Source organism: Danio aesculapii, chromosome 4, assembly GCF_903798145.1.
Source record: "Danio aesculapii chromosome 4, fDanAes4.1, whole genome shotgun sequence".
Taxonomy (NCBI): domain Eukaryota; kingdom Metazoa; phylum Chordata; class Actinopteri; order Cypriniformes; family Danionidae; genus Danio; species Danio aesculapii.
The window spans coordinates 57,207,796-57,224,801 of NC_079438.1; the positions used below are offsets into that span (position 1 = coordinate 57,207,796).

At 31.2% G+C, this 17,006-nt stretch overlaps 1 protein-coding gene across 1 annotated transcript; it reads left to right on the top strand.

Annotated features, from left to right (window-relative positions):
- Positions 1 to 253: 253 nt before the first annotated feature.
- Positions 254 to 15,114, top strand: e2f7 (E2F transcription factor 7). The gene is made up of 13 exons (XM_056455144.1): positions 254 to 421; positions 1,124 to 1,222; positions 1,305 to 1,604; positions 2,240 to 2,390; positions 4,369 to 4,590; positions 7,149 to 7,307; positions 10,061 to 10,198; positions 10,280 to 10,432; positions 10,528 to 10,597; positions 12,087 to 12,342; positions 12,819 to 12,990; positions 14,057 to 14,358; positions 14,643 to 15,114. The coding sequence occupies exons 2-13, from the start codon at positions 1,124 to 1,126 to the stop codon at positions 14,790 to 14,792; spliced, it is 2,172 nt and encodes a 723-aa protein (XP_056311119.1). The 5' UTR covers positions 254 to 421; the 3' UTR covers positions 14,793 to 15,114.
- The last annotated feature ends 1,892 nt before the right edge of the window (positions 15,115 to 17,006 follow it).

Consider the following 17,006-nt stretch of genomic DNA (forward strand, 5'->3'; position numbering starts at 1 on the left):
GAGTTGCAAATACGCCTTAAAAAACTTCAGGCGCGCCTTTAATAATAATCGATGCGAGAGCGCGCCTATAGCCCCGCCAACAAACCCCCACAGGCTTGGTCAGAGCGCGTCTCTGGTTGGCTACAGTTGTTTCCCGCAGGCGTTTCCTTCTCATTCGTCCAATCAGCGTCGACAAATTTGCATAGCGGATTCGTGATTGGACGAGAGATGTTGTGGCTCTTTAGAGCGCCAGAAAACAAGCTTTAGCGGGTGATTCATACTCGCCTGATCACTGAACGACTGAAATAAGAAGATTACAAGCTCAGATCCTCTGATTTACAGAGGAATTATGCTCATGTGAAGAGGAAAACGAAAGATCAGCCTTGACACAGGATTTATTTACGTTTTTAGGATTTATTAATTACAAGGACGGAGGTTTCAGGTAAGAATATAACGTTAATGTTCCTGATCTACATCTCACATCTGAATTAAAGTTACGTCATGTTAATGTATTAAAAATAATGTAAATCGATTTATTTTTTAAGTCACAGATTTTTTTTAGTATTCAAACAATCAGAAAAGCTTATTATTTATAATAAGCGGTCATTTATATTCCATATATATAAGTTAAGTTAGCTAAAATTCTATCTAATCTATATGTACAAAGTGTGAATATATACTATATCCAATTCTATAATAATAATATAAATATGAATTATTTATTAAGTTAAATCGTTATGTTTAGATTCTGCTAATATAACTGGTTTAGTTACCAGGCAACTGGTGGAGATATTTGCGCCAAAAACTGCCCACCGTCATCAGATCAGATCAGATCGCTCTTATAGCATTAATTATACGTTTATAATATGTAATATAACACGATTATACCTATAAGTTAGATTAACATACAAGTATTTGGATGTATAACTTCTGGCAGCACTTCATTAGTAAGTTAGCAAACGTAGCATTACGTCAGATCAGGACTATATTCATAATAAAATATATAAACATAGTTGTTGATATTCAATATTGTTAATGCAATGAACACTCATGTTTATATCAATGTCATTCATGTATAATAACAGTTAACTAAATGTATAACGGCATAAATGTGCTGATTATGACTTATTTCTTTTTGTTTTAGATGGAGGTGAAGTGTTTAACATTAAAGGATTTGCTTAGTGTCAGAACACTAGTGAATAAGACAGGCTCTGATGATGCTGCCAGCATGAATGACCATAAAGTAAGATTATCCAGATACACGTTTGTTTAAATATTATGATGATAACGTCTCATACGATGTTTAACTAATACTATGTTTTCAGGAAAACATCTGCATGGACAGAAGGAAAATGACCCCACTGAAGAGCGAGACTCTGACAGCTGCTTTGAATGGACATAGGAAGATTTCCAGTCCTGAAATCACCCACATAACCCCTATTAAACTCACTGAGAAGGCCCATGCGGACCCCTGGACTCCAACAGCAAATCTGAAAATGCTGATCAGTGCCGCCAGTCCAGATATACGCGACAGAGAAATGAAGAAAACCCTCTTCAAACCCATTGAAAATAAAGAGAAGATTGCAGAGGAGGAGGAAGAGGAAGAACTTGACGACTCGTGTCAGGTAGACAATGAGTCAGAAATCAATTAAATTAATGGGATGGTTCACCCAAAAAGGAAAATTATGTCGTCGTTTACACAGCCTTTACTTGTTTCAAGTCTTTATGGGTTTCTTTCTTCTGTTGAACACAAAAGAAGATATTTTGAAGAATGCTGGAAACCTGTAACCACTGTATTTGTTTTCCTACTATAGAAGTCAGTGGTTACAGGTCTCCAGCATTCTTCAAAATATCTTCTTTCGTGTTAAACAGAGTAAAGAACGTCATAAAGTATACAGCGAGAGTAAATAATGTGTAATATTGGGTAAACTGTGCTTTAAAATGAATGAAATTAAAGGAATAGTTCACCCAAAGATGAAAAATCTGTCATCATTTATAGTAAACACCCTTTACTTGGTTCAAGCTTTTAAAAAAGAAGATATTTTGAAGCCAGTAACCATTGACTTCCATTGTATTCGTTTTTCTACTATGGAAATCAATGGTTACAGGTTTCCAGCATTCTTCAAAATATCTTCTTTCTTGTTCAATAGAAGAAAGAAACTTATAAAGATTTAAAACCCACTTAAGGGAAAGTAAATAATGAACTATCCCATTAAATATGTTCAGTAGTTTGAGTTCGTTTTATCTTTCTTTATTCCAGTTTGAAGCATTAGACGAATCTGAAAGGCGACCCAGTAGAAAACAGAAGAGTTTGGGGCTTTTGTGTCAGAAATTTCTGGCTTTGTACCCTGATTACCCAAAATCCTCTGAAAGCATCAATATCTCACTGGATGAAGTGGCCACATGCTTGGGTAAGAGAAAATAACTGCTAAACACAATCTGTATATGTGTTGACCTTATTCTGCAATGCAATGTCAAACCCGTGGAGATATCATTGAAACTTTTGAAGTTAAAGTAAATATTTATAGTTGAATGCATTATTATCTGCACTAAAACTTTGGAAGTTAAATAAGCACAGATTTGTTCTAAATGCAGTTTTTATGATAAAAAAATAAATGAAAACTTTTCTATAAATCAATAAACAGCACATTTTCCACTAAATGTTTTATGGTTTCATTATTTTGATTTCTGCGGATGAACTTCTGATTCATTCGCCTAATAACGGCAGTAAACAATCAAACTACTTGCTCTACAAACAATTGTGTTTATGACAATACATAAAATAATATAAGAAAACACAAGTTTGCAGCATAACAAGCCATTAATATTTATTTATTTTTGGCTAAAAATCAATGCAATTAATTGAGACCAGAAGTCTCGAGCTAATAATTTAATTTAATGAAAGTTTATTTGTATAGCACTTTTCACAATAGTTATTCAAAAGCAGCTTCACAAAATGCGCCCATTAGTAAATTACAATCAAAATCAGAAAGAGCTATGGACAGTACAGTGGTCAAGCATAATTAACCTGCAGTTATACAATATGTATATAACTTTAAAATAAAAGTGCCTATATACAGTTGAAGTCAGAATTATTAGCCCCCGTTTATTTTTTTCCCAATTTTTGTTAAACGGAGAGAAGATATTTTTCAGCACATTTCTAATCATAATAGTTTTAATAACTCATCTCTAATAACTGATTCATTTTATCTTTGCCATGATGACAGTAAATAATATTAGACTAGATATTCTTCAAGACACTTCTATACAGCTTAATGTGACATTTAAAGGCTTAACTAGATTAATTAGGTTAACTAGGCAGGTTGGGGTAATTAGGCAAGTTATTGTATAATGATGGTTTGTTCTGTAGACTATCGAAAACAAATATAGCTTAAAGGGGCTAATAATATTGACCTTAAAATGATTTTTAAAAAATTAAAAACTGCTTTTATTCAAGCCGAAATAAAACAAATAAGACTTTCTCCAGAAGATTTTTTCATTCCTAAAGAGGTTTTGGTGACCAAACTCTTATATTAATGAATAAAACTGTTTAATAAAAATAAAATAAAAATAAAATAAAACTTTTTTGTGCAAATGTACCAAAAAGGTTATAGTCACTAATAAATGCATAAAAATATACATTTTCAAAAGAGTATACTCATTTATACTGAGCGCTATATATAATACATTTTCAATAAAGGGATCTGATCAACAAAATAACTGAGACAGGGCATGGGATTATAAACGTTTTCAAGGTATACCGCGGTTTGGAAAAGTCAAGGTTTTAAAACCACCCACATTTTCTGCTATAGCATTCCTACCGTATATGTAAGCTTTTTTGTTTTTGTTTTTTTTGCATTTTATTTAAGGTTTTTAGGACAATATCTCCAGCAGAAAAAATATCCAAGGATGCCTTTTTCAAGTAGTAAAGAAATCAGTGTTTTTAAAACTAATGAAGACAGCAGAAGTCAATGATTCATTTGAATTATTTAGCCTGACATGTTTACTGCTCCAAAATATTGTATATACTTTTATATATTTTATTTATTATATACTTTATATAAGTTTTACAAAATAAAATATATTGTTCAAAGAGGATAAAGTTGTTGTTTTTTACCCAGACGATTAAAAAGAATATATTTTAGAGCAGTAATCACAATACCACGAAACCGTGATGTTTTTATCCAAGGTTATCATACCATCAGAATCTTATACTGGCCCGTGCCTAATTGAGAATAAGGTTCCAATGGCTGCGCAAACTCATTTATGAAATATTAAGCTCTATAAAATGCATTTGTTCATGCATGAACTAACAACGAGCAATAATATTTATTTGCATAAATATATTTTCAAAAATCGAACTGTTGGTTCCCAATGTTTTGATTTCAGGCGTTGAGAGAAGACGTATCTATGATATTGTGAACGTGCTGGAGTCGCTGATGCTGGTCAGCAGGAAGGCAAAAAACCTGTACGTGTGGCACGGACGCTCGCGGCTCCCGCAGACTCTACAGGAACTTTTACAGGCCGGTCGAGATCAACACTACGATTTACTGATGGACCAGAGGGAAGGAAACAGCCTGCATGCTGTCCAACACATGCAGAATGCACACGGTAGGACATGCGCACACACACACACACACACACACACACACACACACACACACACACACACACACAGTAAAAAAGTGATTAGTTACTCTACTTTAAAAAAAGTGAGTAAACCCATTGCCTTAAAATCAACAAGTTGACTTTACTTTAAAAAGTGAGTATCTGTTGTAACTTGGAACGGTTAATTTGACTTAACTTTTATAATTATGCACGTAATTCGTTTACTTACTAATGTCACGATTAAAGTCTAATGTAATGTCTTAACTAAGTTAATTAGGTTTTTATTCCAGCCAAACTAATATAAATGAGACTTTCTCCAGAATAAAAATATTATAGAAAATATCTAATGTAATTTTGGAAATATTCACAAGTTAACATTTTAATAATTTGCCATTTGGCTGTATGTGGTCTGTATTTATCAAGGATATCAATAAAGCCAAATATGCTTTGTGCAACTGCATGTCTACCATATTGCACTGATATGGTTTAATTTTATAGTGACGGTTGCACCCTTAAGCGTCATTATTAGTATCTCACCCATTAATCGGTCACCAGTTAACAGCGTTTCAAGCAACACAACACCGGTTTCCAGGTCTTTGTGTTGGTCACACATAATCCCATCACAGCACAGTTGTCTCTCAGTTGTAAATGTGCCGTATTCTAGCAGACATGCATAGGAGGGGAGCTAATTAATCAAAGAGGAACTCAAAGCTGCATGTTCAGGCATGTTTCTGTCTGCTGAACTCTTGTAAGAGTGACCTGTGCCTGTTGATCTTTGTTAAGAGAAACTGCATTTAATATTAATGTGGTTCATATGTAAATATAAATACACTTAAGCATACATGGTTTAATTAATTAATGTGTTAATTGTGTAATGAAAAGCAACATATATTCAGAAATTTCACTTAAATTTGGTGCATTGGGTAAATATTTGTTCCTGTTAATTAAAAATGACAGGTTCGAAGCCTAGAGTTATTTTATTACTCATTATATCATATTATAGTAATTATATATGTTAGTTTCATTAATTTATATACATAAATGAATGAAATAAAAGCGTTTCAGTGGTAAAAAAAAATCACAATAATTCTTAATTCTGATATTTTAAGTCTAGACTGTTTGCATGTTAAAAGGCTTTACAATAAAGCTTTGGTGTGTAATTTTACATGCTTCATTTTTAAAACAGATTAAACAAAATAAATGAAAGTTTCATCTTTTTGGTTTCCTTAAGCAGCAAATGATGAAATAAAAGCCCCAAATTTTGGCTAATATTGAAAAAAACACCATCCTCTACCATATTTTTGCATATTACACTTTTTCTGTCTTAAAATGCATTAAAATAACGCTTTAATATTTAATTTTACATGCTTTATTTTGAAAACAGATCAATGCAGTTTTAAAAAATCAGTTTTCAGTTTCCTTTAGCAGCCCATGATGTAATAAAACCCCCAAATACTGACACAAACACCATACTCAACCATATTATTTGCACATTACACTTTTTCTGTGTTAAAATGCTTCACAATAAATCTTTGGTATTTAATTTTACATGCTTTATTTTGAAAACAGATCAATGCTATTAAAAATAAAATCTGTTTTCAGTTTCCTTTAGCAGCCAATGATGAAATAAAACCCCCAAATATTGGCTAATACTGACACAAACACCATATTACCATGTTTTTTTTGCATATTACACTTATTTGTGTGTTAAAATGCTTCACAATAAATCTTTGGTATTTAATTTTACATGCTTTATTTTAAAAACAGATCAATGCAGTTTTTAAAAAATCTGTTTTGAGTTTCCTTTAGCAGCCAATCATAAAATAAAAGACCCCAATGTTGGCTAATACCGACATAAACGCCATTCTCTACCATATTTTTGCATATTACTGTACTACTTCACAGTGTTTGCTTTGCGTTAGAGCATTGATATGGAAGTCTGCTTTGAGTTTGACGGCTTCATACAGAAATGAAGCTGTTTTGCGTCCTGCTGTCCTCGTCTGGACCTTCTGATGTGCTTATTATTGTGTTCGTTGGCTTCATATCCCATGTGGCCGCTGTCACCAAGCAACGGCTTTCCTTCCTAACAAAAGCTTATTACCATCCCATCATGAGGGCAGGAGTCACTCGAACAGCCAATTCAGCCATTCATTCCTCATATTCAACAACTCTGATTTCCTCCTGCCACTTCACATTTGCACACTCATCATTCTTTATTCAGTCATTAAAAATGCAGATTCCTCTTATCAAACACAACTTTGGATGGGTTCTTAAAAGGGTTAGCTCACTTTCAGCATGGACATTTCATCATTACAGTTGAAGTCAGAATGATTAGCCCTCCTGAATTATTATCCCCCCTGTTATTAGATTTTTTCAACACATTTCTAAACATAACTCATTAATGACTTATTTCTTTTATATTTGCCATGAAGACAGCACTAAATATTTGACTAGATATTTTTCAGTATACTAGCATTCAGCCTAAAGTGACATTTAAAGGCTTAATTAGGTTAAAATTAAGGTAAATAAGTGTTGTAAACCTGACTTCTCTCTTTTCACAGCCGCTTCCAGCAGAAGGAAGGATAAATCACTCCGAATCATGAGCCAGAAGTTTGTCATGTTGTTCCTGGTGTCCAAAACCCAAACTGTAACCCTCGATATGGCTGCTAAGATTTTAATTGAAGAGGGTCAGGAAGAGTCCTACGACAGCAAGTATAAAAGTAAGACATTTCTTATATGCCAATAGATTTATCTTGATATTTTTTTCCCGTATTGATCAATAATGATATTCATTTTGATATATAAATTGTTAACTCTGCCTGAGTCTCCCAACTAGGGCTGCACAATATATCGTTTCAGCATCGATATCGCTATGTGTGCATCCACAATAGTCACATCGCAAAATCTGCAACGTTGAGTCTGAGTTGACCAGGAGCCACAAAATTGTAATTGCTGTATTTATATGATCTATGCCACAAAATTTACTTCTGTCTTGGTTTCTAGTCCAAATTTCTACATTTCAAAGCTGAAATAAGATTATTTTACTAACCCCACAAGCATATAATTGAGCTTGTTTTAAGGAAAAACTCTTAATTTTGACTTATTTCTTCTGAAGGTGAAAACAAAACAATATTTTAACCTGCTATAGGAATTTTTATATTAAAACAAGACAAAGCAATGTAAGAAAAGCATTTCTGCATTGGGATTATTCAATTTCTGTACCTAAATAATGTTGAATAAACCGTCAAATAGAGCTGTTCAAACTATCTTGTGAAACTAAATTTATTTAACAATATTTTTGCAGAAAATTTAAATATTGCAATATCAGATTTTTGCAATATCGTGCAGCCTTACTTCCAACCATGACTAAAGCCACACATTATCATTTATTACATTTTAAAGTATAGTTAAAAAATATATGTATTACACATTTGTCCTTACAAATTAAATAAAAAATAAAAGTTGTGACAAAAAAAGGTAAATGAGAGTAAATGTGCAAAATCTAATCTGAAAACTATTATAAGCATACATTTTAACACAATGTTTTTTAACCTGCTTTAATTTCTTTTCATTTTTTGTATTACTTTAAGAGCTATATTAAATGTGCAAAACGTTCTTTTTTATTTTAAGAGGTACATAAAATGTGAAAATGCAATGATACTTAGCAAATGCACACAAATTTAAATTAAGATAGCACACTTAAAAATTAAATTCTATACTTATACTTAATAATACTTAATTTAAAAATAATACTTAATATGTTAAGTTGTGATATAAGAAGGTAAATGAGAGTAAATGTGCAAAATGTAATCTTAAAACTGTTGCAAGCATCATTTTAACACAATTATTAGTATTAATTTACCTGTTTTACTTTTCTTTTTTATTTTAAGAGGTACTTAAAATGTGAAAATGTAACGAAACAGCAACTGCACACAAATGTTCAAAACTATTGTCCTTAAATTAGGATAGCACGCTTATAAATTTGATTAAAAACTAAACACTGTGACATAAAAAGCAAAATAAGAGTAAATGTGCAAAATGTACTCTTAAAACTGTTGTAAGCATAAATTTTAACACAATTTTTTTTTACTTTTTTTAGTAAGTACTTTACTTTCTTTAATCTGGCTTTAAGAGGTACATTAAATGTGAAAATGTAATGATACTTAGTACATGCACACACATTTAAATTAAGATAGCGTACTTAAAAATTGAATTTAATACTAAACGTTGTGACACAAGAAGGTAAATAAGGGTAAATGTGCAAAATGTAATCTTAAAACTGTTGCAAGCATACATTTTAACACAATTATTAGTATTAATTTACCTGTTTTACTTTCTTTTTTATTTTAAAAGGTATATAAAATGTGAAAATGTAACAAAACAGCAACTGCACACAAATGTTCAAAACATTTATCCTTAAATTAAGATAGCACGCTTATAAATTTGATTAAAAACTAAACGCTGTGACATAAAAAGCAAAATAAGAGTAAATGTGCAAAATGTAATCTTAAAACTGTTGCAAGCATACATTTTAACACAATTATTAGTATTACTTTACCTGTTTTACTTTTCTTTTTTTATTTTAAGAGGTAAAATGTGCAAAATCTTAAAACTGTTCACTGAAAAAAGTGTTGCATGCAAAACTGTTGCAAACAATTTATTTGTGTTGAATTTAAACAAACTAATTAAATTGAGCAATGTTCAACTTAATTTGTTTGTTTAAATTCAACACAAATAAATTGTTTACAACCACTTAACGTAAACAAATTTAATAAATCCAAGGAATCATCTTTGAATAATTTTTTTCAGTGTACATAAAATGTGCAAAATGTAATCTTAAAACTGTTCACTGAAAAAAGTGTTGCATGCAAAACTGTTGCACACAATTTATTTGTGTTGAATTTAAACAAACAAATTAAATTGAGCAATGTTCAACTTAATTTATTTAAGCTGAATTTAAACAAACAAATTATTTACAACCACTTAACGTAAAAAAAATTTAGTAAATCCAAGGAATCATCTTTGAATAATTTTTTTCAGTGTAAGCATCAATTTGAACACAATTTTTTTTTTACTTTCTTTCTTTAATCTGGCTTTAAGAGGTACATTAAATGTGAAAATGTAATGATACTTAGTACATGCACGCACATTTAAATTAAGATAGCACATTTAAAAATTGAATTTAATACTAAAAGTTGTGACACAAGAAGGTAAATGTGCAAAATGTAATCCTAAAATTGTTGCAAGCATCATTTGTAACACAATTACATTAGTTTTTTTTATTTCTTTTATTTTATGCATGACTTTAAGAGCTATATTAAATGTGCAAAATGTAACAAATCTTAGCAATTGCACAAAGTCTGTTAACTTTTTTCACTAAATATTGTTTATCAGCCCATCACTAATGTAGTTTTACTTTTATTGATTGCATGAAGCTCATAATTAATTTTTGGGATTGTTTGTGTTTGTTTAGCTAAGGTACGGCGTTTGTATGATATCGCTAATGTCCTGACTAGCCTGAATCTGATCAAGAAAATTCACATGAGAGAAGAAAAGACGCGTAAACCAGTCTTCAAATGGATCGGGCCTGGCGATTTCCAAAGCAGCAGCGGTATATCATGTTTTAACTTCTGATAATGGTTTTTAGGGCTCTTAAGTGTGACCGTATTGTAATTATATGCCTTTATTTAAGATTTAGATGATTTGAGAGCTCAAATCAGCAACTCTAGTACTGAACGACGGGAGAAAATGGCACGTCATTCCTCCTTTCAGGTCATTCCTGCTCCGCCTGTCAATCAAAGACTGATAAGCTCCGCCCCCAGCACACCTCACAGATATTCCACAGGTTTGAGCAGAGCGGAATATTTGCATAATTTTAAATAAGTCAGTTGTGTTTATTGTAACTGGTTTAATGCCGTGTTTTTATGTTTGTATTGTCAGATGAGCCAGTGGATTACTCCAGGAAAAGCGGGAACAACAGTGCAGTGTGTCGACTGCAGTTTGGAGACAGGTAAAAATTAGTTTGATTGTTTAGTTGGTTGTTTTAATATATATTTGCTTAAATATCACTTATAATGCATATATATTATACATTTCTCATAAACTTGAGAATCTGAGCATGTGACTGAAAAATTGTAGGTTCAAATCTTAGAAAGATTTATTTCAAAGTGTTCAAAGACTTATTTTTACTCCTTTACTTTTGAGTAATGCATGCTTCCAGCTGCAACCCATCACTGGGAAACATCCACACACTTATTCACACACATAACTACGGTTGATTTAGTTAATCAATTCATCTGTAGCGCATTTCTTTGGACTTGTGGGGGAAACCGGAGCACCCGGAGGAAACTCACACCAACACAGTGAGAACATGCAAACTCCACACAGAAATGACAACTGACCCAGCTAAGGCTTGTACCTGCAACTTTCTTGCTGTGAGGTGATTGTGCTGCCTACTGCGCCACCGTGATGCACCTATATATACATATATATATATTCTTATATTCTTATATTTTTAATACAAGTTTATATTTCATTTTTATTATTATGAAGCACTTTGGATCAACTACGGTTGTGTAAAATTGTGCTCTATAAAAATGCCGTCTAGACTTGATATACTAATAATTAGAGTTGATTACTAATAATTTACTTGAATACAATGTTAATAAAGCATTATCAGAGTTTTATTTTTAATAATTTAGACATTTGTTTTTTGTTGTTCTATTATTATGAAATATTTATAAGTTGCTTTGATTTATTTTTTGTAAATGGTCTATAATTTAATTTAGGTTTAGCATTTAATTTTTTTCAATGTCAATTTTATTAATATAGCACTATTAAACACAACCAAAGGTTGAACAATGTGCTGCACAATACAAATCACAAAAAGAAAGAGAAAATTATAGCTTAATCAAACAATTCTCACAAGTTTTCAACCTAGATTTAACATTTTTGCTGTATTTTTAATTTATTTTTTAATTTAAAGAAAAAAGTAAAACTAACAAATAAATAAAGATACTTTATTTTAAGATAAAAAAGTATAAAAGAAACTTAAAAGTTCTTTTTTTAAATACAAATGTTGCTTTATTATTTTTAATAACTATAATGTGCTTTGATAGTTTTAATTATTGCAAAACAATTATATTTCTAAACTAATTTGTTATTAATATATCAGTTTTAGTTATTCAGTTTAAATACTAACTTCAGTCACTTGTGTATTTCTATTAATTAAAAAATATATTTTTTTTATAAATAATTATTAATTATATATAATTGATAATATAATTTCAGCTAGATTATTTATTTCAGTTAGTTTCCAAAGCAATATTTAAAACTCAAATTCAAAATATCTCAACTATTATGTGATGTTATTCATATTTTTAGCACCTCAACTTGAATTCATATACTTGACAGTGGTTTCTTTTTGTTAACTAATTGACACAAGTAAGATTTCAAGTTTGTGTTATCACCACTAACCGTTGACTTGTGTATGTTTCCAGTGTTCAGCCCAGTGTTAGTCCTGTAGTTCCCTCTGCGCTGGCGTCTCTAGCGATGCCTCTTCAAGCTGATCTGATGCCAGTTCCAGCTTCGTTTTCTCACCCGCTGGCAATCCTGCCGCAGACGCCCCTGCTCATGCTGTACAGCGGGAACATTGCTGATGGTGCCTCCAGCCTGAGAAAGAGGGAGAGATCAGAGGAAGAGGACCATCAGACCGCAAAATGCAGAAGACGCTCGGCATCCATAGAAAGTGACACAGTGAGTTCAATTCAGGTTTATTTGTATAGAGCTTTTCACAATTATTCAAAGACATTCAATACAGTCATGAACAGAATGATATGCAGTGAAATGCCTACACAACCTCGTGACCTTAAAATTAATAGCAACAATAACAATCCAAAATTTTATCAATATTTGAGTCTGATGCATCACTGGAATGAGTTTAGTACTGCTTTATAAAATCTCATTGACTGCATTATTATAATCCGTAGAGCTGTAATTGACCCTCTAACACACACACAGGTGTCAAACTCAGTTCCTGGAGGGCCGCAGCTCTTCACAGTTTAGCTCCAACCCTAATTAAACACACCTGATTAAACTAATAGAGTCCTTTAGGCTTGTTTGATACCCACAGATAGGTGTGTTGAAGTAGGATCAGAACTAAACTCTGCAGAGCTCCGGCCCTCCAGGATTTGAGTTTGACAGCCCTGCTCTAACATGTAAATGTCTGCTAGGTGGAGAGCGAGAGCTTGAGCTCCAGCACCAGAAGGTCTCCAGTCTGCTCTCCTGAAGGCTCCCCGTGGGACGGGGCCTCATTTGGGGGTCTGCATGAAGATGACGTAGCAGCATCCAGTTCCAAAGACGCCCTCCTGTCCCCTCATTACCTCTATGTGCCAAACACAGCAGGTACATCAAAACTAGTGCTGTGTGTATGTGTGAGTGCATATATATACACATATATAGACACAAATACATAAAACATACATTTTTGTAAATAAAATATTACATAATTTGTATTATACACACACAAATGCATAAAAATAATTATTAATATGATTATAATAAAATATATAATTCTAATAAAATTAAATAATTAACTGTAGTAAATAAAATAATGCATCGTTTGCAATATATATATAGTTTATATATATATAAATTAGTGCTTTCAAACAATTAACTACATTCAAAATAAAATAAACGTTTGTATTTACTATATGAGTGTGTACTGTGTATATTTATTATGCCTATAAATAAATACAAACATACATAAAATAAAAAGAATAATCACTGACATATATATATATATATATTTATATATATATTTATATTTGTGTGTGTGTGTCAATGATTATTCTTTTTATTTATATATATATATATATTCTTTATATATATATATATATATATATATATATATATATATATATATATATATAAAACATAAAAATATATTAATCTAAAATATTTACGCATTAAATATAAATAATTTATATATCAAATGAATGATCACATCCACAATAAAAGTTTGTATTGTTGTAAAGTGTATATTTATTATTTGTATAAAATTAGTTATTAATATAAATCAAGAACTAAAAAATTATTTTAATATATAAATAATAATTATTAATATATTAATAAATTGTTTCGGATATAAATGCTTTGTATATAAATATAAACAAACATTCTCTCAAATATATGCATGCATGTGTGTATTTAGATGAGCATTATAAATATAAACATTGATTTATGATGCGATTAACCATTTTCAAAGCACTAATCAAATATTTAATGTTCACTTTGACCACAATGCTTTACAAAATAAAAATAAAACCTCTTTCCTTGCCAAAAAAGTCAAATAAATACAGTATAATTATAAAATACACAGAGCACAAGTCAAACCTCAAGTTCAACAAGACAGTAAAAACATCATGAGTAAAAAATATCCCTCACACTCTTCATCATTGTTTTTCTATAGGTCTGAATAGTATTAACTTCCTCATGCCAGCAGGGCACACGCAGGGTGGAGTGCCAGCCGTAGCCTTGCCGTATTTTCTGTTGCAATCACCACTAATAGCGGGTGCGATGCCCACATCCAGCACTGATGGGCCCGCCGGCTTCAGTTTGCCCACCGTTCTGTCGCCTGCACAGTTTGTGGTGGCAGGAGGAGCTTATGGTGTGACTGAAACACTGCAGAGCCCAGAGCATCATGGGAACAAAATACCAGCCACTACATCATCACCACGAGCAGAAGAGAGCCCAAAGCCAGCAAAAACACAGGTACTGCATATGATTAGTAATAATACTGCAACAATATATATAGTTGAGGGCAACATTATTAGTGATTATTTTGATTAAGTTAATTATTTAAGTGATGTGTAAGAGTGCATGGAAATTTTAAAAGTATTTCCGATAATATTTTTCCTTCTAGGGGAAGTCTTATTTGTTTTAGTACAATAAATGCACATCTAAAGCACATAAAAGAGTGAATTAATTAATTATTCCTACTTTATACGTTTCGAGCTGTAGTATAGTTATTCTCACCTTGTTTCCCATAATTTCAGACTCCTGTGACACCAAAGGAAGCATCGCTGGGGGCCAAATCTTTCTTCGAGACACCTGGAGCTTTTGGGTCTGTCACCAACCAATCAGCAGCTCGCAAAAGAGGCTCCGCCCAGAGGAGGCTGGACATCGGGCACAGCACAGCCAATTAGATTAGCCGAAGAGTTTTCAGGCTTCTGTGGTGCTAAAGCGCCAAAGACGAAGAGCAGAAACACGACTTGAATAATACAAACATTTCCTGTGTACTAACTAGTGAACATCAAAGTCAGAGAGTATAGATTACTATTATATTTTCTCACCATTTCCAATAGTAAGTTTGTTTGTTGGCTGATTTTGTTGACCAGTTGTATTTATTATAATCTTTCAAAGGCTAAAATCATCAACAATCCGACTTCAGCACTACATATTTAAAAATGTGAATAATTAAGACCTCTGAAAGAAAAAAACTAGCATCATCAAAGATTAATCTTGATTAATCACATCCAAAAATAAAAGTTCATATTTACTAAGTTTAATTTTGTGCATACTGTGTATATAAATATATGCATGACTATATTATGTGTCTATATTATTATGTGATTATATATTATGCCTATTATTCTGTATTAAATATTTGTTTATTTATATTTAATGCAAGCTATATATAATAAATACATAACTATAATAACTTTTGTATTTCATATAGTTATGTATGTGTATTTATACATATATTCATAAATATAAATGTATATATTATGCAAATACAATCTTTTATCTTGGATGTGATTAATTATGATTAATAATTTGACAGAATGAAACAAATAAAACACATTTCCTTTAGTAATTCACAGGTAAAAGTGCCATATTGGTGAAGCCGACGCGCCTTATAAATATATTACATGACGCCTTCACTGAGAATGAATGAATTTTGAGCACAATATGAGATGAACTAAATAATGGTTGTCATTTTTAACACCGTTAACTGTTTGAGGTGCTACATCTGTAAAATTAATAGGAAACAATGACATACTTGAATGAGCAGTGAATCTGCCGGAGTGAAGCAGGATTATCACAGTACTGTACTGTTTGAGACTAAAGTATGTTTATGTATTGTTTTTTTTTAGACTAGTCGTAAATTATTTTGGCGTTTGGATCATATTTTACACCTCCGGGTGTGGCTTGTTGAGCTGTACAGTATTTACAGTTATTTTACTGTAACTCTTGGCATTGAATATTTTTGTATTTCTGTATCCGTCAGTGTTTAAAGTGAATGTCTGTGGATGTTTAAAGCTGCACTGCTGAATCTGTATAGTGCTTTCTGTTAGATGTATTTTTTTTATCATTTCATGTATAAACACTGTTGTCTAATACTAAATAAATACATGCAAAATACAATATTTGTTCAACCTCTTGATGTGAAATGAACAGATGTGCTTAATCAGAGCGACCACAAGAGGGCAGTGTATATATATATATATATATATATATATATATTTATTATTTTTTTTTTTTAATAAGAAGCTATACAATATTATATTTGTGCATATTCATTAGATTAGTCGGTGCTGAGGCCAAATCTGGAGCTAATCTAAAATAACAATAATCGTCAAAAACATTTGTAGCCCAAATTTATAGCAGGGATTTTATTTTTTTTTTATTATTTTTAAATATGTAGGAAAATTCATACATATATTTATTTATTTATTTTTTTAAGTCTGTTGATTAATCAGAGCGACCACAAGAGGGTAGTGTGAGTGTGTGTGTATGTATGTATATATATATATATATATATATATATATATATATATATATATATCACATGGTATCTATCTTATGGATATGTGTGATATAGATATATATCTTCTTACAAATCTTTTAAATTAATATTTTCTTTAAGATGGTTTGAAAGTGCTGAAAGTCATTACTGAAGCCAAATCTGGAGCTAATCTGACAAAATATCTGTAAAAAAAATAATTAACAGCCCAAATTAATGTTAGGGATTTTATTTTATTATTATTATTATTAAATAAGAGGGGAAATCCATATAAAGTATATATACATAATTAAGTAGAAATGTTTGGGGGTTTTTTTTGTGAGATTTTTCTCTTGAATTTAAATATATTATCTAATAAAGATGTTTGGTGACTAATATATAATTTTAATCATTATGTTTGTTTAATAAATCTGTTTCGTTCAAATGCACCAAAATATATGACTATATTAACTGAGAAATGGCTAAAACATGTACTTTTCATGTAGTATGTCTTAATAGGCCTATTGTGCCTTTATGCCGAGCGATATATGTGATGTATATGTAAAAAGTGATGTATAAATTTGATTTCTCATAATACACATTCAACAACATAAGGTTAAATTCCCTGCTAATG